This window comes from Myotis lucifugus, unplaced genomic scaffold (genome assembly GCF_000147115.1).
Source record: "Myotis lucifugus unplaced genomic scaffold, Myoluc2.0 scaffold_0, whole genome shotgun sequence".
NCBI classification, from domain to species: domain Eukaryota; kingdom Metazoa; phylum Chordata; class Mammalia; order Chiroptera; family Vespertilionidae; genus Myotis; species Myotis lucifugus.
The window spans coordinates 49259108-49283441 of NW_005871048.1; the positions used below are offsets into that span (position 1 = coordinate 49259108).

General features: G+C 47.8%; 2 protein-coding genes across 13 annotated transcripts in view; one reads left to right on the plus strand and one right to left on the minus strand.

Annotated features, from left to right (window-relative positions):
* The window catches only part of BRD9 (bromodomain containing 9), a 25453-nt gene extending 3651 nt beyond the window's left edge, over positions 1-21802 (minus strand). Inside the window, exons 1-16 of one of the 11 annotated variants that reach the window (XM_023751876.1) lie at positions 21625-21802; positions 20818-21032; positions 20390-20522; positions 18278-18338; positions 17739-17883; positions 17585-17647; positions 14217-14327; positions 13358-13533; positions 11909-12041; positions 9791-9866; positions 8483-8584; positions 7097-7229; positions 5013-5124; positions 4030-4068; positions 1400-1499; positions 122-444 (exon numbers count right to left, since the gene is read on the minus strand). In XM_023751876.1, coding sequence (XP_023607644.1) covers positions 206-444; positions 1400-1499; positions 4030-4068; positions 5013-5124; positions 7097-7229; positions 8483-8584; positions 9791-9866; positions 11909-12041; positions 13358-13533; positions 14217-14327; positions 17585-17647; positions 17739-17883; positions 18278-18338; positions 20390-20522; positions 20818-21032; positions 21625-21676 — 1890 coding nt within the window. In that variant the 5' untranslated portion in view covers positions 21677-21802 and the 3' untranslated portion in view covers positions 122-205. Of the gene's footprint in view, positions 1-121; positions 445-1399; positions 1500-4029; positions 4069-5012; positions 5125-7096; positions 7230-8482; positions 8585-9790; positions 9867-11908; positions 12042-13357; positions 13534-14216; positions 14328-17584; positions 17648-17738; positions 17884-18277; positions 18339-20389; positions 20523-20817; positions 21033-21624 lie in introns of those variants that run through there. The other 10 variants (XR_002828617.1, XM_023751887.1, XM_023751881.1 and 7 more) reach the window with 10 other exon arrangements.
* Positions 21749-24334, plus strand: part of TRIP13 (thyroid hormone receptor interactor 13) — a 21012-nt gene continuing 18426 nt past the window's right edge. The window contains exons 1-2 of one of the 2 annotated variants that reach the window (XR_002828619.1): positions 21749-22118; positions 22947-23112. Coding sequence is in view for 1 of the 2 variants with exons in the window: in XM_006081453.3 (XP_006081515.1) it covers positions 22027-22118; positions 22947-23112 (258 nt within the window). In the remaining variant the exon portion in view is untranslated. The remainder of the gene's footprint in view (positions 22119-22946; positions 23113-24334) is intronic. The other variant, XM_006081453.3, reaches the window with a different exon arrangement.

Sequence of the window (24334 nt, forward strand, 5' to 3'; positions counted from 1 at the left end):
AGAACCACTGTAAACCTCAGGATCAAGCAGCTGAACATAACCTAGGAAGAATAACCCTAAAGAAAAAAACACATTACGACCAAACTACTGACAACCAGAAATAAGGAGAAAATCTTAAGATGCAGCCAGAGGAAAACAGGATGGCTGGTGTAGGGAAGTGCTATCACAAGCAGCTTCCAGACTGCTGCCTTACTGAGTAAGGATTTCAGGAGGGCTCCCTGAGGCTAAGCCTTTGCGCAAAGGCATGATTGATGTTGAACACCTGCTTTCCTTCTGGGAGCCCGGAATTTGGGGCTGTGCCATGCATAGGTGCTGCGCTGTCCCAATCACAGTTGGGGGTTGGGCACATCCTGTAAGACACACGGGGATGGGGCTCTGGAAGCTGTGACTGGTCTCCAGGATGCACCCCTTCTTCCTTTGGGGAGCCTGGTTGGTGTCTTCTCACTGTAATAAACCACAACTGTGAGGACAACTATATACTAAGTCCTAGGAATCACCGACCCTGGGGGTAGTCTTGGGGAACCCCAAATGTTGGAAAAATTAAGAAAAAAAAAAGCTCAGCAAGATGGCATGAATTCGATCGTACTGACAATTGCTTTAAACACAAATGGTGTAAACACACTCCAACCAAAAGGCAGAGACTGTCAGAATGGATGACAAAGCAAGACTTGACTTTACGCTCTTAAAAAGGTTTGATGAAATCCACTTTTAACATAAGGCACTATAGACACTGGGCTGGGTCACTCTGTGGGGACTATTCTGTGGGCTTCAGGTTTAGCAGCATCTCTAGCCTTTACAGGTGATGCCAGAAGCACCACACCCCAACTGTGACAAGCGAAGATGTCTCTAGATGTTGCCACATGTCCCTGGGGGCGAGTTGCTCGCAGGTGAAAACACAGGTGTGTCCAAAGTAAGAGAGAAGAAGATGTACCACGAATACCACTAGTCAACAGGGAGCTGGGATGGCAGAGTAGATTTCAAAAGATCGGATGCTATGTGAGATACAGAGGGCATTTCACGGGGGCGGGGGCCAGCAGTCCATGAGGAAACATCCTGGTGGCACACACAAGCACACTAATGCACTAACAACAGGTGCCTGCACCAACAGAATGAAGGACCCAGCAATCAGAAGACGGAGCCTGAAGTCAGGAAGGAGGTCCAGGCGTACCCATCTGGAGCCACCTGAAGGTGTTCCTGAGGACAGCGGGGCACTCACCTATGACCACCTCACCAGGCTATGCCACCCTCTCGGGAGCAAGCACAGGCAGCATTATACCAGCCCTGTGCCCCCCAGGCTACTCGTAAGTGGAAATGCAGTGCTAGGGGCCACTTCCTTTCAGCTGAGACTGATGATCCAACTGCAGTGTTACAAGGGAGGCATGTGCCCAGCACAACTTACCCAGAGAGCTGAGCATGGAGATGTCCAAAGAGACGTCAGAATACGACTTCATTGACATGAAATCCAGCACAGAGCCACCATCTCCTAGGGAGTCCCCAGTCTGCAGACACAGGAAACAAAAAAAGGAAAGATACTACTAAGTGGGCAGTGAACATTCACTGGCAGGACAGGCCTTCTCTGTCATGCCCAGTCTCCAGGAGTGTCCAGCCCATGCCACAGTCCAGGGACCACAGAGTATGAGCTCACGAGTGAGCCACTACCTAGACTAGTGATGGCGAACCTATGACACGCGTACTCATTTTTTTGGTTGATTTTTCTTTGTTAAATGGCATTTAAATATATAAAATAAATATCAAAAATATAAATCTTTGTTTTACTATGGTTGCAAATATAAAAAAATTTCTATATGTGACACGGCACCAGAATTAAGTTAGGGTTTTCAAAATGCTGACACGCCGAGCTCAAAAGGTTTGCCACCACTGATAGACCAACAATTCTAGACCAACACACAAAGGCTGCTGGCTCTCTGGGGACTAAAGGTGCTGAGGGAACATGAAGAAGCTCTGTATCAGGCCAGTAGGTACACAGCACCTGAAAAGTCCACAACTGTCTTTCAGGGACTTCACTTAACAAGTAATGTGGCAGATTCCAGAACATTCTCTTTCCTTCTCCGGGTGAGCCTGTGGGATCACAGACTGCAGCCCGCCTCCCCGCCGCCCCTTACGCCCCCCCCCACCCACCCCCCTGCGACTCTCCTGGATTTCCTGGGGCACAACTTCTCTCTGGAAGTCTTCTGCTGTGTCTATTCCCCACTCTCTCTACACTGTTACAGAAATGGCCGGCCCCATTTTCTCAGAAATACTCTACCCCGCGCCCCCTCCCCTCATTTCTTCCATTCAATTTGCTGCTCTCAGGCTATTAGAATTTTAGGATTAACATATAGCATATTTTACTATGTGAAAGGGTATCCTCTAGTATTTAAGGCCTTTAAAATTCTGCCCAAATCACATACTCTTACACGGGTGCTGAATCCTAAGTCGTTACTAGACAATTTAGTGTCAAATGACAGTACCCTCCCAATTGACAGGCTGGAGTGACAATTTCCTTACCAAATAGTTAAGAAACAAAAGTTCCACATGACAGATGCTGAGTCGGTGGGCCTGGCTTGTACGGATGCCTTTTATGCGCCCCCCCACTGACCCTTAGCACTCTCCCAGGACTCAGACAGGACCTCTGCCAGCATGAACAGTAGGGAGAGGTGTCCACCTCCACCCAGTGGCTCACAGTGACTGGAAGAAGTGAGGCTCCTGCTCCCGAGCAAGGGGGCACCAGGCCTACGACCCCCGTGCCTGTGGGGCTGTCTTGGCCTTGATGTGAAACCCTCTGCCTATGGAGGCCCTGGCAGCAAGGCAGGAGCGTGTGCCAGGCTCCCAGCTCAAGGCAGCTTGCTGTGCATCCCAGGTTTTTCAAGATGAATGTGGGGATTGCACTCTACCCCAAGGGGCATCTGCATAACTGCATAACTAGGCTGCAGTCTGTGATCTCACAGGCTCACCCGGAGAAGGAAAGAGAATGTTCTGGAATTGGCCACATTACTTGTTAAGTGAAGTCCCTGAAAGACAGTTGTGGACTTTTCAGAAACAGTTGTGGACTTTTCAGAACCCCCCAAGGGGTTCTGCTCAGGGACAGAGACCCTGAGCAGAACCTGACTGCCTCACGTACCCAGCCGCACTGGGCAGCACACCCTCCAGGGAGATCCCATGTCACCTTCTCTGATCTATCACTCAACAAGCCTCACCTGCCTGGTACCCGATCCTTCTGCCCCAGGCAAGCCCTCCAACCACCAAGCCCAGGTAACAACTGTGGCCCAGGCCCCAATGCCCTGCTCAGTGTCCTGGCATGTTCCCTCCAACATGTGCTCCAAGTCATTCCCAAGAAACAGAAAAGGGGGGTGGGGGAGGAACCACAACGAACAGTTTCCTGAAACAGAGACCGTCTAAAGTAGGCGCTGGTGAGGTCCCGATGACCTAGACCTGCCAAGCTGCTCTCACAAGTGTGCAGTGCACATGCACCCAGCTGATGGCACACACCTTCCAGGACTGGAAGAACCCACTGCAGAGACAGTGTTTGCTGCATGCCCCGCAGGCCCCAGAGCAGGCCCTCCCTGCCTGGCACCTGTGAATTCATGAGTCTGTATTTGGAGGAATGTACTGTGGCTTTATATCCCTCACCCTAAGCCAGTGGTTCTCAACCTTCTGGCCCTTTAAATACAGTTCCTCATGCTGTGACCCAACCATAAAATTATTTTCGTTGCTACTTCATAACTGTAATGTTGCTACTGTTATGAATCGTAATGTAAATATCTGATATGCAGGATGGTCTTAGGCGACCCCTGTGAAAGGGTCATTCGACCACCAAAGGGGTCGCGACCCACAGGTTGAGAACCACTGCCCTAAGCCATTAAAAATCAGGGGGTGGAAAGAGACTACCACTTATTCTTACTCATCAGAAACTTAATCAGTTTCTAAATAAGACAATTACATGAAAGCTCTCCTCAACCATCCCATTTCAAAGGCAGAGCACAACTGCCCTCCTAGAACCCTTTTTACTCACATGTCCATGGAACTCACCTTTACTTCATCTGATGGCTTCATCGCGACATTTCTCCTCTGCAAAGCAAAACAGGCAGGAAATCAGTTTTTCCAAATGATTTTATACAGGATAATACTCTCAGGCTGTGTTCATTATGTTCCCAGTATATCGTGACTCTGAGCTGGGCCTGGATACTTCTGTGCAGCTGGAAGTGTGGGACAGCTAACTCCACCACTGAAGGCCCCAGTCATGCAGCACCAGCCATGATTCCCGGGGGGGGGGGGGGGGGGGGCTGAGGGCCATGAGAGCACAGGGGGAAGTCAGATGAAGGGGTGAGAGGATACCCAACCTTGTTTCTGCAGCTTTGATGGATAAAATAAAATTAAAAAAGTCAGATGTTGTACCCTGGGTCTCCAGGGCAGCTCAGGAAAATACCAGGCCTGGTGATTTAACCTGGAAGAGCTGCACAAGACCAGCTGGAATTCTGACAGAGGCAGGGTGCCTGATGGTGCCACTGCCCTCGAATGGGCAGAGCTATGGGGCCATACACCCCTCTCCTCGGCCTGTACGGTACCTGGAAGAGGGCTTATGCTTGACTACTACATGTGACTGAAGTCTGAATGCTGCACTGAGCCACTGTTCTATAATCCGGCAGGAGCATTCTCTTAAAAATACCCTAGTCCTGCATATATACCCAAAAATTAGCCATTCAGTTTGTACACATTTGTATCTGGGACCTCTTGTTCAAAATAATGTTTCTGAGATTCATTTATGTTATGTTTTTCATAAACTTCTAAGCAGAAAAATAAGTATCAAAAAGATCAGGTCATTCAGAAGTAACAACTCTGCCAAAATGAACATAAACATTCTTTAAAGGAAGAAAATGAAATCCAGACCAGCCTTGTCCAACAGAAACATAATGTAAGAACTGTGATGGATGACCTAAAAACAGCATCCTTCCCTGAGAATCCAGTTGTTTGGATGGGCCCTTCTACAGGAGTGGCACCACAGCACAGCCCACCTGCCTCAGCTGGAAGAGCATACGGGAGTGGTCTCCGCCTGTGATCTGGTCCAGAAGGTCGTCCACCATTCTCTTGCTGTAGCTCCCAGCATCCTTCACAAACTCCTGCAGGCTGGAAAGGGCCAGGAGAGAACATGCTGACACAAACGCTATGTGCTCTCATCTTCCAGACCCTGCTGTCACCAATGCTAGCAGTCCTGAGCAGAAGCCTGTGACATCAGTACACCTCAGCCGCTCCTCCAAGAGAGGGTCTTCCTGAGAGCTGCGAACCTCCCAGAGGTGGTAGATATCGGAAATGGAGCAACAGACTTCATCAGATCCTCAAAGTGGTCCATGACCCAAAAAAGTTAGAAAGATCTCAATTTTTAAAAGCAAAGTGAAGAACAGTGTATATACATACACACGATGACGTTCGCTAGCTTTGTAAAAGCACGTTCATACCTATTTGTTTTGGGTCTTAAAATACAAGTAGGTTGAGGAGATGCATAGTGTAAATAGCTCTTACTGAAGAGGGGAGGGAGCAGTTGTGGGAGCCAGGCTCCCCAAGGACACCTTTTAGTTTCACTTTGATTTTTGGGCCAGGTGAATGCTTTAAAAACTAAATAAAACTACCAAAGAATGTAAAGGAAGCAGCAAACGGAAAGCCTATGGTCCTAGCATCAAAGCCAGGCAAAGGCTCCACAGAGCCAGGAGGGCTCCTGGACAGAAGCGGCACCACCAGAGTCTCTACCAGAAACATTTTATGAGAAACCACCACACTGACCGCTGAGAGGGGTCAGGGACTGGCCAGAACACTCCACTCACAGCGGGTCTGAAAGTGCTCAGGACAAAGGGTCTAGGGAAGGTGGTGTGGGGCGTCTAGTAGTGGTGTGGGGCCCTGCCTGCCTGCCTTCAAGTGGTGCTCATGCGCTGACTTCACTGTATGGCAGACAGAATCTGTATGCATTTCAGGAACGCCCTTGGAGAAGCAAGCATGGCCCAGCTACATGGTGCTACCTGAACAAAAGCTGATTGGTGCCCCTGAAGAGCTGTGAGATGCTGCCAGGTTAAGGAGTGGAGAGAGGGTCCCCAACTTATACCACTCTCTCCTATAAGAAATTTCCTCATTTTTCTGTTTTTCCTTTTTTCTCACAAAAATATGGGCTAGGTATTCATTTACTGCATGAGGGGCTGACTTTTTTATTTTTCATATATTCTGTTTCTTTGAAAAATAAAACAAAGATATAGTATGAAAAGATTCCATTTCTTAGAGGCTATAGTAAAACTGAGTTACTTTTTCCATAGAAAATTACTAAAATTCTACAAAAATGACCAACTTCTATTTTTCCACAGAAAACAAAAAATACACACTAAACACAGTCCTACAGAAACAGAGTACTACACCTATAATGTTAATATTGCATCGCAGTCTCTGTTAGGGGCTGGAACTGAGTCCCCAAAATTCATAGGTTGAAGCCCTAACCCCCTGCACCTCAGAATAACTGCTTTTGGAGACAGGGCCTTTAAAAAGGTGATCAAGTTAAAATTAAGTCTTCAGGGTGGCCCCTAATTCTGTATGATTGGTGTTGTTATGGGAAAAGGAGATCCGGACACAGATACACACAGAGGGACAAGACAACACAGAGGCCCCAGAAGAAAGCGGTTCTGCTGACACCTGCATCTCAGACTTGCAGCCTCCGGGATGAGGAGACAATGGATATCATTGTTCACTGCTCTGTCTGTGGGGCTTGTTATGCAGCCCAAGCTGACTAATACAGCCATCAAGAACCACATCTCAATACAATTGTGAAACAAACTCCTACTAAACATACAGGTAGTTACACATACACACACAAATGCTTTTTTGGACTACAGCTTGGATCACCACCTTCTTAAAATTGTGACCGAGTTACCCCAATTTCATGACCAGCCTACAGCAGACCACAACAGTTTACTGAAAAAAACTTGGAAATTTCTATTTGAACCTGCCGCCAGTGACTGTCTCCCCCATTTGCCTACAAATGGGCTCTGAACTGCTCAGTAGGAAAATGGCTCCTGTCACACAGCAAGCAAGTACCCCACCCGTGTCTCTGTGCACAGCTTACCTCAGTGCACACTGCACACCCGTCTCATCTCCATAGGCAGAATACAGAAGCTCCGTTTCGTCTGATTTCAAGTCTCCAAATACAGAATTATTATGCATTGAAAGGGCAGTACTGGCACTTGAGAGAAACGTGACTAAGAGTGAAACAAAAAAGGAAAGCATAAGAAACAGCTGATTTACATCAAATTACATCCGGCACAAGATGCACTCCAGCTTTCTCCATGTTGCTCACCCACACTCGCACACCGCATCCCCCTGCAGCACCCTTTCTCCTCTATGAAATTCTTGCTGAACTAATGAGTACAGCTGAGCTATTGGAAGCTTTGGGGGCATAACTAGCAGAAACACTTCATCACCCTTTTTTTTTACCTCCATGGCAAATGGCTGCTGTGTAAGGGAGTGAGGCTGACAAGTAGAAGGGCTTCCTGGAGCTGGCTCATGTCCCATCCCAGACATCACCAGGACCTGGGCCTACAGAGGCTGGCTCGTGCTGAGGAAATGTAAAGGCTGAGTTTGGCTCAGTAGATAGACCGTCGGCCCGAGGACTGAAGGGTCCCACGTTCAATTCCGGTCAAAGACATGTGCCTCGGCTGCAGGCAGCCCCAGTTGGGGCGCGTGCGGGAAGCAACCAATCGCTGTCTGTCTCTCACATTGATGTTTCTCTGTGTCTCTCCCCCTCCCTTACACTCTAAAAATCAATGGAAAAATATCCTCGGGTGAGGATTAACAAAAAAAAGGGGGGGGGCAGGAACCAGAGGGTCGCTGCCCTGAAGGAGGTATGAGCTGGGACCTCTGCATGAATAATGTTAGGATCCAGGAAGGCTGTGTCCTGTGCACAGAAGGGTGTGAAGCAGCAGCCTGGGCCTCTCCCTGCTAGATGCCAGTAGCACACCAGTATGACAATCAAAATGTCACCAGGGAACAAAATAGCTACACATACTAACAGACACTCCAAAACAACCCAGAAAGCCAACCACAAATACAAATGCAGCCAATGCAACCAAACCCTCCCTCATTCTATCCGGAGACAGTCACACACAGATCTCTCTGGGCTGCAGGCAGCATCACCACCCCTCCAAGCGGATGAAATGGAGAGTCTGTTGGAGGACATTAAATTTCCACCACAGTTCACCAGCACCTGGCCCCAAGAGTCCCCGCTATCACGGCAACAGCTCATCTGGAGAATTCCACGAAGTGCAGGGCTGAGACCCAAGAACCGATGGCAAAGGAGGAACTTGCCCAATGTCATTTTTATTCCCATCACTTCAAATGGTCTTTATTACTGGTTTCAAAATCAAAATCAGAATCGGGATACAGTTCTAAAGACAGGTAAGTGAGGAAGATCCTCTGCGGTGATGCTCCCAGCCGTGCTCCTCCCCACACTCACCTTTGCTTCTTCTCTCATCTTTGAAGCCCAGAGTGGTGAAGCTGAAGCCGGGGAGCAGCTTGCTGGAGAGGGAGCTCAGGTCCACCGGGTGGGTCTCCTCCTCTGCAAGACCAGAGCTGTGAGCCGGCCGTTCGCGGAGCCCCCAGCCCACACAGCACCTCCAGCACTCTCTCCAACTCACAGTAGCTATGTGTGGGAGAGAGCGCCCGGGGCCTCTCCATAAAGACCACCTAATATCAAATTTACAAATGCCAACTACAATTCTGAAACCTTAACTGTGCTCCAATTTCACTTTATGATTACCCCGAAGTCAACATAATGAAAACCTTCAGCTCTCAGACCATGATACCAGCACATAACATTTTCAAACTGAACACTCAGCACCTCTGAGAAATGCTGTATGTGTTCTAATAGCAACAGTGAGTCCCTGCCTTTGTACACCCTCCAGCTGCACATTCCTATGCTGAAGCTATCATTCACCCACTATTCATGTGACCTGCACAGGGTTCTGCAAATCCCCAATCAGAACCTCCACCTCGTGTTCTCTTTCTAAGTTAACTGCTAGTCAACTCATCTATTCTCTTAGGAAGAACAGTAGACTCATTCTGGCTAAAGAGCAAAGAAACTGATCAGAGTTTATACTCGGTGCAAGGCCAAGAAAAGTATTTCATTTTCTAGGTGTGTGTACGTGTGTGTGAATTCAATTCAAGTGAGTTTTGCTTTTCTTCAAAGGACAAGCCTTTGAAATCTTTCCAAGCAGATGAAAAAGTATTTTTTACAAAAATGAACATACATGTAGGATGGAACCAATATTTATGCCTTCTTCAAGATCGTCCTTGATATAATCATCAACTGGGGTTTTTCTTCTAAAACTTGTATTTGCGTGGACAGTTACCTCTTTCAAGCCTGAGAGTGGGGCAGAGTTGGACTCTGGTTTTTGACAAAGGAGGTCTCAGTGAACTTGTGAGGTGAATCCCTCACAATACACCAGGAAGCCCAGCCCCAATCCGCCGCTCTGCGGGAGCACAATCCCAGTCCTGCTGGCTGTCCTAGTGACTCTCGGTCAGAGAAGTCTGGCCAACACCTCCGCCCCCACTGTGACCACCTCAGTCAGGTGTGGTGGTGAGGGGTGTGCAGGCACAGGAAACCAAAAGGACTCCTCATCTATACTTCACCACCGGTGTCACACACTCCAGGGAAAATAGACATCACAAACAGGTTAAAATGTTTTAAAATCACTGAATAGGAACAGAGGTTAGAACAGCATGAAGGCTCTAAGAAGAAAACAGCCCTGAGAGGGCCACCCACCGTCGGCATCGGGCTCAGCCGTGTTGACCACGCTGTAGAGCAGGTTCCCATCTCCGCTCTTCTTCAGGTAGCCCATCTGCAAGGAAGCAGGCCTGAGTACACACTCCCCCAGAAGTGACAGCCCTGAGCTTCTACAGTTGAGGTTTCTACTGAAGCTCCAACAAAATAAAGGCCTAGGAGCATGGCCTAACTTGGACAATCCTGAAAGGCCATAATGGTCACTTGTTTCTCCATGAACAAAGACCAGAGGCCCCTCTCATACCCTTCCCTGGAGTTTAAGACCTACTTGCAAATAAAGTGCACACGAATGCAATGAAAGAACTTAGAAAAGCTCCTTATGACACCTTCTAAAAAGGAGCTTTTGAAACAGAAAACTTTACCTAGTAACAACCTTTTACAATAGGTCAGAAGCCTCAACAAAGCAATCAGAACAAGACACTGGTCAACAAGTGTCATGTTATCAACAAATAGCCTAGAGGCTCCATCTCTAAAGCACATGGGAGCTATTTCCATTTAAAAACCAACCACCAAATAAGACCAACTCCTCCTCTGCAGGACACGAGGAGAATAAGGAAGAGAAGGCACCTGTGTGTCGTGTGTGTGGGGAAGAGGTAGAGAAGGGTGCCCACCTGTCCAGGTGCTGGAGCCCAAATTCAGGAACCGAATGTCTGAATGGGAGCAGCAAGGTCGGAAGGGGAAACAGGCCTCAAGCAGGGTGAGTAGGGCATAAGGAATGTGACACTGGTTACTCTTGATCAAATAAGCGTATTAAGGGTAACACAAATCAGGTTTCTCACTGTGGAATTACAAAACCGAAAAGGAGAAAGATAAAGCAGGCCTGGGGATACTGGATGGCATCCGAGGTTCAGTATAAAAACAGGTTTTGGTGAATATAAACCAAGACATCGGTCTAGGTTCCTTCTAAACGCTGTATGTAATAGCCTTTCCTAGCTCTATCCACTGAGGATCACACACAATGCCTAGGTCTGGGTTTCTGAACACTGTTCTCCACTAAGGAACCAGGGATCCTTTGGGAAATGGCCAATTCCACAGCTGAAGTGCAACAGGGGTGCAGACCACCAACAGAACAACAGCATAAGCCACAAAGGGAACCTTAAACTTTCTAGCAGGCAAGTTAAAAATAAGTAAAGAGCCCAGCTGGTGTGGCTCAGTGGTTGAGTGTCAACCTATGAACCAGGTGGTCACAGTTCAATTCCAAGTCTGGGCAATGCCCGGGTTGCAAGCTTAATCCCCAGTTTGATTGCTCGCTATGATGTGCGCTGACCACCAGGGGGCGGCGCAGATCGAAGGAAGGCCCCGGCCAGCAGCTGGCAGCTGCTAGGGACCCTACCCGTGCACAAATTTCATGCACTGGACCTCTAGTAGAATTTATATAATCCAATGTATCTGAAAAGTTATCATTTCAAAATTCTTTACAATCTGCATTTCACAGATTTAGTATGAAAAAAATGTGAAATAGTTCAGACAACATGTTGAAATAAGATCTTGGGTATATCAGGTCAAGTAAAATATATTAGAATTTCACCTGTGTCCTTTTAACACAACTACTAGGAAGTTTAAAGCTGCATACGTGACTTGCATTATTTCTACTGAACATGTTGGCTTAGAACTTCTTCTTGTGTCAGAGAGGAGATGGTCACAGAATGGTGCAACCTCCTCCTGAGGACCAGCAGCCCCTAGAGAGTCTCCCACCTGCCACACTGGGTCAGACCCATGAGTGACTGCAGGGGCACACAGATGTGAGTACACAGGGTCAGACCTATGAGTGACTGCAGGGGCACACACAGACGTGAGTACACACAGGGAAAAGAATTAACCTGCAGCAGAGAAGCTGGCAGGCTCAGCCGCGGTGTGATGGAGGGTAACAAACGCCTGACCCAGGCATCTGGAGGACCCCTTTAGCCTCCATGAGATGGGGCCAGTGGCTACAATGGCCAGTGAGGACAAGGAGCTGACCCTGATTGTAGCATGTGCTCACTCCATGAAAGCAACGGAGCTTGGACTAGACACTTGTAACATCCTGACGTTAACGTCTTGATTCTGATGGCTGTGCCAATGTTCTGGCAGAAAACACACCCACCAGCCAGGGAGCACTACCTTGCCACCTGGAAGGAGTCGGTTGATCCTGTCCCGAGCCTCGTCTGCTGCGTGCTCCACCAAGGCCAGCACATGTTCTTCTGCTGTGCTGTCAGTCAAGCTGCAAGCATTTCCTTCTGGCTCAAACATGCAGCTACAAGGCAGGAACACACACGTCACCAAGAGGCAACAGCATACACCTCATCCCTCCCCACTGTGGTCAGTCCCTACTGCCCCCCCGAGTCACACAAAGGGCCAGTAGGAGTGACACAAAGTGCACTTTTGCTCCCTTTCCTTTTAGTTCTAACCACTTAAAACATGACTCTTTCACTAAGATGAAAAGTGTAAGCCAAGTAAACTTTCTATATTTCTCCTCAGTTGCTTTAAGAAAAACAGAAGAAACATCACATAACAGCAGCCTCACTGGTTAAAGCATCATTCAAGGCACCATTAGAAAAAGTGGCAAAAATCATGTGGAGGGGTGAGGTGCTGGTGGTGAGCTGAGGCTGGGAACACAAGGCTGCTTGCTGGGCTGAAGAGCAGCCCCCACTGCAAGGCACAAGGGACTCCCCAAGACTTTAGCAGGCCAGCCTCAGGTTCCAGTAGAGTTCTTGATTCAAAAAGCTGAGAGGTGCAGCACCGAAGGGAGATGGCCTCTGCTGTGGAAGGTTCTAGAAGCAGTGGGTGGGACCCCTTCAAGGAATCATGGGATCAAGTCCTGCCTAGGGATCCTGAGCTTATAGCAAGCCCTTCCTCCAGACCAGCATTCATAGCTAAAGGAGCAGGGAGCTCAGGGAGCATGGTGAGAAATGCATGTTGTCATGTGTATTGTCTGTCCAACGTGACACAATTTTGTTCCCTGAGCCTGGGACAGGCAAACCCAGGTCACCAGCAGGTGTCCTGAATGTAAGGAGGCTTCTTGGAAGTAGAGCCAACAAATATTCATAAATAGGACACATGTGGGAACAGCAGTGATAGTAGACATACTGCAGGGCTGGACAGATGAGCTCAGTGTGTCACACCTGGGACAGAGCGTGTGTGCATACAGCAGGGACTGTCTCAGCCCTTTTGGTTTCTGTGTCCATCAGTGTGACACTGACTCTCCTCCAGGACAAGTTACTATGCTCGCTGTAGGAGAGTAGGGTCACACAGCAAACTATCACTCCTCCCAGAACTGACTGTGGGGTCCCATGGTCTTCCAACACCTTCCAGTGACAATGGTGACATTCATTACCCACACACGATGGTCACCTAACTCTCAAGGTGGGCAGGAAGGATGGTCATGTGCCTCCAAACATAGACCTAAGCTTCTGAGGAGCTGTGCTCTGCCCATCAGGCTGCAGCCTGTCCCTAAGCTACTCCAGAGATAGAGCGGAAACACAGGCTGGTGTCCCTAACCTGCTCTCCCAGGGAGCACCCGCCTTCCCAAGATGGGCGTCCTACTCCACAGGCGAGTGCACTTCTCTTTACCTGATGACTTCTCTACTCGGCCTTTTGGATTTCTTAGCAGTTTCTACTTGTACAGGTACAACTTCGGGAACTGGTTCCTCAACAGCTGTGTCTTCGTTGCCCAGAAGAGCTGCCTGCTGAGAAAAATCCATGTCCTGCATAAACGACATGCTGCGCTTCAAAGCTAACAGCCGCTCCTAGAATCAGAAAGGACAGAGCAGCACGACTTTACCTCTCCCTCACAGCCAAGGCGCCATGACGATGGGATGGGATGGGGATGGCCACAGCCTCACCTGGCCTAACAGCTAACTTTCCATGCAGTGCAGCGGGAGGTGGTCGTGGGGTCAGCACCAAAGGGTGCAGCGAATTAGCTGGTGAGCGCTCAGAGCCGGCAGAGGGGAACAGGCCAGAGGGCACAGGGCTGCACCTCACCCACAGGCTCATCAGGCGCAAGGCACTGGTCCTAGACATGTGACACATGCAACATGGCTCACAGTACAGATCTGGGAAGCCACTCAGGATGGCCAGGATGTCCTGGCTGATTCAGTGAGGCAGCCATACAAAACAAACCCAAAAGGCTAGCGGCAGTCCAGAGAGACAGACATCTAGACTTGAGATCAACAGATCCAGAACTTCCCACCCACCCTAACAGAGACGTTACAGCTAGGACAGGAGCAGGAACAGAAAGAGGAGAGTGCCTGGAGGAGAGGGACATGGAGGGGGCAGCCTGGGGTGTCTACCCTAGAGCAGAGGGGTCCACGCCGTGGCCAGTGACGGAAAGATGGAAGCATGTCATTCACTGTGAGTTTCTGTTTAGGCATAAACAACGTAGAGGAGAACTCTCGTTTCTGTGGCTCCACGCCATTAGTGGCTTTCTTACTTTGCTCATCATCTTAAAGCCTGCGTGAAGGATCTTCTTAGCTAACTTGTAGTACACAGTGTCTGGTCTGTTGTATGTCATTGCATTATCACACATCAGTTTGAAATCTGCCTGAAAGAAAAAAATCATCAAGTTTGAAACATCACCCAGACAACAGCAAAGAGTTTAGATTCCTGTCAAAGGGGCAAAAATGAAGAGCTGGAAATTAGTGAAAAACAATTTAATTTGGCTCTTTGATTAAAAAATTAACTTTAAAACTCTTTCAGAGAAATTTTCATAATTGTTCATTCATCTTTAAAACAAAGCCTGTACTTTTTTTGAGCATAATACAGTAAACCCTTGATTTTGTGGATCTTGATTTAACAGACAAAATTTCTGTTCCAAATGTCATATTTGAAAATTAACACCCCGTTAATTTTAAAATGCTTTTAACCAAGATTTGCTTATAATTAAATAGGGTGTTGTTTTTTTAAATTCACTGTTAATTTTAACAAATTTTAGCAAATAGGCCATATGTTGGAAAAAACACTGTAATTTCACCAACATAAATAAATATTACATATCTACAGTAATAGTTAAATCCAAGAGTCACCATTCGTAAACAACGTTCAGCAAATGATTAGCACAAGATACTGCACTGCTCGCAGTAATTGGTTCTGTAGTCCCATGGCATGACTTTTTGCAGCAGTTTTAAAGCATGCAGGCCATGATGCTCCAACTAGCACTAAGGCATGCCCAGCCATGTCATTTGTTCATTCACAGTGACTGGTTAATGCACGCACTTACTAGACCTTTTCAGTAGAAGTTTAAAATTATAATAATACATACAGGAAACTTTTCTGTGAAATTAAACTTCTCATACATACTTAATTTTAATTATACAAATGTGTCTACATAAGCAGATAAACTAATTTGTCAATTTCTTAACATATGCACTTGGAAAACCTGCTTTACTATATAAAGGACTTTAGGCTTTAACAGACACCCCTTGCCTGAATTAGTCCGTTATATAGAGGTTTTACTGTACCCACACTTCATGAGAAGAAGGTGATGGCTCCCTCTGCTTCATTCCCATCTCCAGCCCTCTCCTCTCTCTTGGGGAGGAACTCAGACATAAATAGGAGCAAGAACCAACAGCTAAGTTAAGTGAAAGTCCAGGGCGAACTGAGAGGTGGACATAGTCATATGTTCTCTCTCTGTGGTTTTTCCATGGAATTTAAAATTCTGTCTACAGATAGTTATTCTAGTGCGATCAGAAAAAGACTAAAATATGGACACTCTTATTGAACAATTTATATTATTTAAAACATCAGTAATTAACATCCTAACCAAATTATGTAGCACACAGCTATCACAGGTGAGTTAGACATCAGGATGGACAATGACCACTGAAGCCACACACCAACATAGCACATGCTATCCAGGGATCTTACCAAGTCACTGTGCCAGCGTCCCCAGGGCTGGAACTGAGGCTATGAAGCCCCTGTCCGTCACAGGTCGCACCTGTGTCAGGTTCAGAACACTCCTGACATCTTTCTCTGACTGGCTTGTTTCACTTAACATAATGCTCTCTCCATATCCATAAGACAAGTGCCATGTGATTTCACTCATATGTGAAATCTAACGAATAAAATTAACAAAATAGAAACAGACTCATAGATAGAAAACTGATAGCTGCTAGAGGAGAGGGGGGATGTGGGGCTGGGTGAAAAAGATGAAGGGATTAAACAAACACTTTATAGACACAGACAACAGCCTGGTGATTACCAGAGGGAAAGGGGGTAGAGTGAGGTAGAGGAGGGTAAAGGGCAGATAAATGGTGATGGAAGGAGACTTGACTTGGTGTGGTGAACACAATACATTATACAGATAACGTATTATAGAATTGTACACCCAAAACACATAATTTTATCAATCAATAAAAAAACAACCACTTTCCTGAGGACAAGGGATGGGGTGAACATTGCTCCCACCGTGGCTTTGTCACTGGGTGAGAGACCAAATTGGGGGCCTCAGTCAGAAAAGGCAGAGGACTTTATGGCCTGGATCACTGTTACCACCTGCCCTCTGGAGTTAAGGGGACCCTCCTGTGAAAACTTTCCTTTTCTCCTACTCTCCTTCTAGTCTGTCGTATTGTTTCTGCAGGTCAGCACACCCTTTCAGTGACGTCTCCAGTAAATAGAGAAAAGCCAAGCTTTTCCTGAAGTTGACAGACCTAAGAAAGAAGCCTAATGGCCTTTTCTAAATAGCACTACTGCCAATGTGACCAAGCATTTGCTTTTATTCCCCTCACGCTTTCTACCTCTCACAAGAAAGGGAGTTAAGAGCAAAGCACTCAAGGGATGTAAGAATTTATTATTCTATAAAACCCAGTTGTTACAAAACAAAACTAAGAATGAGGAAAATTATATTTCAAAAAATACCCATTCTGGAACCAGGCCAAATAAGACACATCCTTGCTTGACCTAACATGCCTCTATTATGCCAACACAGGAACTTTAAAAAAAAAAAATGGAAATGCATTTCAAATAGCATGTAACTTATGGGCCAGCTTCTAAACCAGATATTTTCAAACACTATGCCGCAAGAATTTTTAAAACATGCAATACCTGATTAGTTTAGTCAGGGGCACTGACCTCGTTTTTTCTTCCCATTGATTTTTTTAGAGTGGAAGGAAGGGAGGGAAGGAGAAAGGTGGAGACAGAGAGGGAGAGACATCGATGTGAGAAAGACACATCGACTGGTTGCCTTTCAACCCTGACTGGGACAGGGGATCAAACCTGCAACCCGGGTACATGCCCTTGACGGGGAATTGAATCCATGACCCTTCGGTGCATGGGCCCATGCTCTTTTTTTCTTTTTCTTTTTAATATACTTTATTGATTTTTTACAGAGAGGAAGGGAGAGGGATAGAGAGTTAGAAACATCGATCAGCTGCCTCCTGCACACCCCCTACTGGGGATGTGCCCGCAACCAAGGTACATGCCCTTGACCGGAATCGAACCTGGGACCCTTCAGTCCGAAGGCCGACGCTCTATCCACTGAGCCAAACTGGTTAGGGCTGGGCCCATGCTCTTAACCACTGAGCGCACTGGCCAGGGCCACTGATTTCTTTTCCTTTAGACTGTCAAATAAATAAATAAATGACATGTAATATTTTCAACAATAAAGAATTTTTATAAAATGACAGCCTCCAACACAACAATAGCCGTCTGGTGTGAATGAATCAAAATTATAGTTATTTTTTGGTCAGATCAGCAAAAAATATATTTTTTGGTGTGCCACAAAATTAGTTTATGCATGTCATGAAAGGAAAACGGTTGAAAACCACTGTTCTAGACCAAAATACAAAGAAAATTACAACCAACCCATTTCCTTGATGCTGTGAGAAACTTCAACCCGAACACAGAAACACCTGTGAAAACTTGCAACTGGAAATGACCTAAGATGAATGAAGCATTTACTGGACATAAACTAATACAGAGCTTCCAAACAATTATTTTAGGAACTAAATTAATTTACCTTAAATTCCGTGACTGATTTGTATTCATTAGCCATGATTTTTTCTTTCATTGTGCCAAAATCCATTGGATGTTTTATTATCATTGAGTATCCAGGAGCAATTGCATCCGTGACAGGAAAAGCAAAAAACCCATGAGGATCTTTTCTGAAAACAAAAACATCTTTATTTAAACTGGAAACCCCTAAAACCTAAATTTCTGAATGATACAAAATCCTTCACAATAAAAATGTTAATTGACCAAAGTTTGTTTCTTAGCAATAAAAAATAAAATTTATGCTCTTTAAAATTGTGGTAGGTATTTTTGAATACACAAAAAATTCCAAAACTAGCATCCTGGCTGCAGCTATGACATCTACATCATAGCTCTCTGACAGTCCCCCACATTGCCCACATGCCTGCCCACCCAGTCAGATTGGGCATTACCAGTGAAAGGCAAGTGTCTACTTCACATTGATGGTGGTGAGGGCAAGAACACCTCAGACATAGAGAAGGACACCCAAATGTCCCCAAGCACAAGCTCTTTAGAAACACTCTTTACCTCTGGAGCTGGCGGAGGAAATGTTCTAGTAGTTGCTGAATAGGCGTGCTCTCATTTTCAGCTGATGATTTAAAAAGTAGAAAAAAATAAATTGAACAAGAAGATTTTGATAACACTTCACTGGAGAGCTCCAATTTCACAGTACGTACTTACTTGTTTCGAGTTCCACAGCATTTTAATAAGAAGGTTCAAATAAGAACTGGATACAAAGATAAACCAGACCCAGCCTTGCTCCCCCTCCCCCCAAAGCTCAGCTGGGTAGAAAGGACACTCACACATCAGTCCCCAAAACCGAGTGCCAATATCCCTTAAAACAACAACACATAGATATCAGTCATCAATCTATTTCTAGCGCCTATCATCAAAGGGTACATTCCAGACAAGGTATGAAGGGGAGAACAAAGGCTTTGGATATAGAAGCCGATCCTGGATTAACCAACTGTCATTTCACTTGACAGTCCTAAATGTCTGCATATGCCCGCTCTTCATGTGTGAAATGGGGATAGGAACACACACTACACGGGTTATTGCGAGCACTGCAGTTATTAGCTACATCTCTGGGCACATTTGTGAAAACATGGTTTTTGGTGAATGTAAACACAGATGTCGGTCTAGTTTCCCTCTACAAGTTGTATGTATGTAAATGGCCTTTCCTAGCTCTGTCCACTGAGGGCTACACCCAGGACCCAGACTTGGTTTTCTAAATGCCATTCTCCATTGAGGAGCCAAGGCCGAAGCACAAGAGGAGTGCAGACCAGCAAGTCCCCAACAGTGACCCTCTTCAGAATCACCAAGAAAGCATCATGTGATCATTAGCTCTTCAGACATATGGGGGTGGAGGGGGGGAGGGGAGCACCAGTGTCTGACCTCAAGGAAGAAGTCAGATCAAGCTAACAATTACCAGTGACTGTACTAACTTTGTAGACACATTCATTTAATGAAATGTTGTTTGCACCTGACCTTCTCTTCTCAACAAGCTCAGCAGCCAGGAGTCCTACCCGTTCACCATGGCATGACTCATACAGGGGAGGGTACTGCTAGAAAACAGCACTCGCCATGACTGCGATACAATACCTCCGACCCCCTAAGCAAGAAAAGAACTCCCTGAAGAACAAGCTTCCTAACCATCTGGAAGCCTTGAGGGAAGTGACCACACACAGATCAGAGGGTTCTGGGAGCTCTCCTTTGGTGCAGCCAGCACAGCTCCCAGGTTCTGAAGTCCTGAATAACTGATGGAAAACTAGCCTCCTCCCATCTACGATGAGCTTCTTAGCTCATGTGCTTAAAGAAAAAGCCAGGAGCAGCAGTTGGCCAAACCATGCTCTAGAACAGTGGTTCTCAACCTTCCTAATGCCGCGACCCTTTACAGTTCCTCATGTTGTGGTGACCCCCAACCATAAAATTATTTTCGTTGCTACCTCATAACTGTAATTTTCTACTGTTATGAATCGTAATGTAAATATCTGATATGCAGGATGTATTTTCACTGTTACAAATTGAACATAATTAAAGCATAGTGATTAATCACAAAAACAATATGTAATTATATATGTGTTTTCTGATGGTCTTAGGCGACCCCTGTGAAAGGGTCGTTCGATCCCCAAAGGGGTCACGACCCACAGGTTGAGAACCGCTGCTCTAGAAGTTCGAAGATGATGGCAAGAATCTCGGATCCTGCACTAGCCGGTTTGACTCAGTGGATAGAGCATTGGCCCCCGGACTGAAGGGTCCTGGGTTTGATTTCGGTCAAAGGGCACATACCTCGGTTGCAGGCTCGATCCCTGGCCCTGGTCGGGGCTCGTGTGGGAGGCAACCAAACGATGTCTCTCTCTCTCACATCGATGTTTCTCTCTGTCTCTCCTCTCCCTTCCACTCTCTCTAAAAAAATCAATGGAAAAATATCCTCAGATGAGGATTAACAACAATAAAGTCAACCCCTTCATATAATAACAATAATAATAATAGTAAAGAATCTCAAACCCAGCTATATTTCGTGTGAGACCTTGGAAGAGAAAACACTGCTCCTTCCTTCTGTGCTTCTCCCCCAAAGCTGAAGGACACAGTACCAAGCTCCCACACTCCAAGAAAGTCTTTGAAAATGCCAGCACTTGCCTGGCTGTGTCCGGCACGCTCGGACTGGCCGATCGGGAGGTGGCTCCACCTCTACCTTCTTCCCAGGATCAAAGTCATCAGCCTCTCCCTCCGTGTCGCAGTGTTCCTTTTCCCGTTTCCGCTTCTTCTCTTCCTGTGAGGCAAATTCAAGGCAGGGAGAGCAATGTAAAGAGTTTTAAACAAACTGTTTCTAAGGGGAAACACAAAGCTAAGAGAGAAACACCCTCTTCCAGAGACTCTTCTCACTCCAGACTCCCACCCTTGCAAAGACCCTCCCCAGGGGTCAAGGGAGAGGGGATGCTCAAAGAGCCGGAAATGAAGCAACTACCTTTGTGGTCTGTTTTGCTTCAAACAAATCACCCCCTTTCCTAAGCCCTGGAGCACTCATTCTGTATGCCCCACCCCCGGGGCCGCCACGCTCCTTTTACCTTCCGTTTCCTTCTTTCGTCATCGTCCAGGTATTTCTCCTTCTCTGACTTTTTCTTCTTTTTCTTCTTCTTTTCTTTGTGCCTCTCTCGCTCATGGTCTGACCTGTCATCGTAGTAACTGGAATCGTGGCCAGATCCCGAGAGTTCAGTCACTTCACTTCCTCCAACCTTGAGAACCAGCTTCAGGGGCTTCTCCAAGGGTTTGTCTGCATACTCTGCAGAGACAGACGGGCCCTCACGGTGTGTGCTTAGGGAAAACACCTCCCGGGGGGTGGCCTGGCGGGCCCAATGGTGGCTGTTACAGTGAGGGATCAAGGAGGGGAAGGACCGGCCCTATTAAGGCAGAGCAGGAGAATGCTAAACGGCGGGGCACCGCTGAGAGCGGCTGGGTGTTACTTCCCCTTTCCTCTTCCTAGCTTTCCCGTTACACTGCATTATCCTCAGGGAGCCAGAGAGAGGGGGACGCCACAAGGCCAGGACCTGGGACCCCGCCGCTCGATCCCGCCTCCCCAAGCCCCTGGCCACCGCCTTGTCAGCTGACGCCAACGAGCTGCTGCAGGGCCGGGCGGGGAAAGGCGGGAGGACCGGGCAGTAAGAGCTTCTCCCGGAGACCCGGACACAAGACAGCTGACATGCTCGGCTTCTCTCCAGGACTTGCGAGGTGAAGCGGGCTCCGGGGTGGAGCCCCCGCCCACCGCGAAAGCACTCGAGCCCGGATCCTGAGCACGTCCCCGGGACGCTCGCCCGCCCGTCCACCGCGCGAACGCCCGCCCGGCCCGGCGTCACAAAGCGCGCCCGCCGCCTCACCCTCGTACGAGGAGCGCCACTCGGTCTTGTGCTTCTTGTGCTTCTTGCCCATGGCGGCGGCGGGGCAGGGGCGCGGGGCCGAGGGCAGCAGCAAGCGCGGCCAGAGCGTGGCCGCCGCCCCCGCGGCCCTGGCTCTGTGCCCACCTCACCCCTGGAGGTCGTGGGGCCGCGCCGGAAGTAGACCCGAGACCGGAACTGGCCCCGCCCTCTCGCAGGCACGAGTGCTTCCGGGTCAGGGGAGGACGCGCTGCGCGCGGCAGATTCGAAGTACAGACTGGGCAGACGGTCCTTTTGGCAGCTGTGGAGGAGGAGGTGGAAGTGGAGGTGGTGGTGGCGCCCGGCGTCAGGCGGCGGCCACGATCGGGCCTGGTACCCGCTGCTCCCGGCAGCGGCGACGGTGCTATGGACCAGGCCGTGGGCGACCTGAAGCAGGCGCTGCCCTGCGTGCCCGAGACGCCGTCCATCCATGTGGAGGTGCACCAGCGAAGCGGCAGGTGAGCCGGCCTGACCCGACCCAATGGGAACCGGGTAGGTCCGAGCCGATTCGGCCTCTGCGTGGCCCCGACGGACAACACTCGGCCCAGACCTCGACTGGAGCCCACTGCGCCGGACACGGACCTGACCCATCAGGCCCGGCCCTGAACCGGACCCACGCAGAGCCCAGCCGGGCGCCGCAGCCCAGGAAAGCTGGAAGTTAGGATGGGCCAGATACTCAGAACTCTTGGTTCCAGGGGAAATATAGATATTGCCATTGGAGCCAGCGTTTCTCAGGCTCTTCCGTGCCAGGAGGTGTACCGCAGTGATCGCACACCTTGGTGTGATCTCAGCACCAGTCACCGTGGCCGGCAGGTGGCAAAGTGGGCGGAGGGGAGCCTTGAACGCCAAGCCGGAAGTGTGGGTTTTCTCAGTGTGAATGCCAGGCCTGGGGCACTTGTTAAAATGCAAACTCCTGACCTGACCCCACAGCGGTAGGCCGTCCTTTCATTTGTTGAGTGCGTACTATATGCCAGGCATTGTCCTAAACACTTTGAATTTATTGACCAATCTCCAAAGTAGCCCAGTGTAGCAAAAACTGTTGCTGCTGCCCCCTTTATCTGAGGAAGAGCGGAGGCTCCAGGTGAGCTGCTCCCCAGGTCCCGCAGCCGGCAGGCAAGGAGTGGCTCCAGTTCCATCCCCAGGCAGGCCCACTCCCTCCTGTATGTACTCTGAACTACTGCACTTTTCATGTATGCCCCAATTTCTGTTTTTGTTTTTAAGCGTTAAAATCTTGGTGTGTGTTTTGTAACTTAGAACTGATCTTTGTGTTTTGTTTATTTGTCCAGCACGGCAAAAAAAGAAGACATAAAGCTGAGTGTTAGAAAGCTACTTAACAGACATAATATTGTGTTTGGTGACTACACGTGGACTGAGTTTGATGATCCTTTTCTGACCAGAAATGTGCAGTCTGTGTCTATTGTTGACACGGAATTAAAGGTTAAAGACCCACAGGTAAGTTACTAATTCCCTGTGCCAAGAAACAGGTAACCGTTAGCTAAATAGAAAGTTGTTGCCATGACTGTCTGCTTGCTGCTTTGATAGTGTATGTCAGAAACTGGTTTGCTTTGCTTACCTGTTGGGTTGACAGTCGGATAAGTACTGGTTCTCTGGCAGGGGCCAGGTGCTGGGAGCAGACGTGGCCCCACTGCCAGCCTGCTGTCAGGACAGGTGGGGAGAGATCAGAAACCAGGAATTAGAAGGCAGCACCAAGAATAGTGGGCTGTGCTGAGGAGGCCTGTGTGCCTTCTCTCTTATTCTTTCAGGCAACAAAATGTATGGAGTGCTCAGAATGCATTAGGACCATAGGGCATGCCGGGGCAACAGAGGTGAGGAGATGGGCTTGTCTTCTTGAATCTCTTCACCTAGTCCAGCGTATGGACTGCCTCACGTGTTCATGTGTGGGAGCTAAGAGGAGCTTTGTATAACAGTGTGGATGTGTTGGGGCAGTTCTATCACCAGAGTAAGAACAAGCCAAAGTGTGTGCCTCACGTCACTGATACCTGGACAGTTTCCGTTTTATAAAGAATCAATTTGGAAGAATTGATATGACACTAAAATAACTCTTATGTGGTGGACCTCTTCATTCTTATACTAGAGGCCCGCTGCACGAAATTTGTGCAAGGGGGTCGGCCCTCGCAGCCCCGGCTTCATCCGGAAGGACGTCTGGGAAGTTGTTTGGCTGTCCAGTCTAATTAGCATATTACACTTTTATTATTATAGATTAGGACCAACAATTGTGGGGGTTGTTGGAGTTTTATCCACACAGAGATTTGATGTCATTGTACTCGATTCTTGCCAGCTGAGGGGAACTGGAGAGCTTTCCAACACTGTTGTGGAGGGACAGGTAGCACAGCCTAGCTGGAAGACATGGGTGCTAACCACTAAACATTTTAATGTTCTCATCTTTGACTACAGATTCACCTCAAGGAATTTATCTTAACATATAATTATGTAATTTTGTAGAGATATATGAACAAATATTGTTAATAATAGCTAACAATTTGAAATATTTTAACTGTCTTTCCAATGTGTTCTTTTTTTATTTCCATTTGAATTTTTTTTTAAATAAAATCTTTATTGTTCAGATTATTACAGTTGTTCCTCTTTTTTCCCCCCATAGCTCCCCTCCACCCGGTTCCCACCCCACCCTCTGCCCTTACCCCCCCCACTGTCC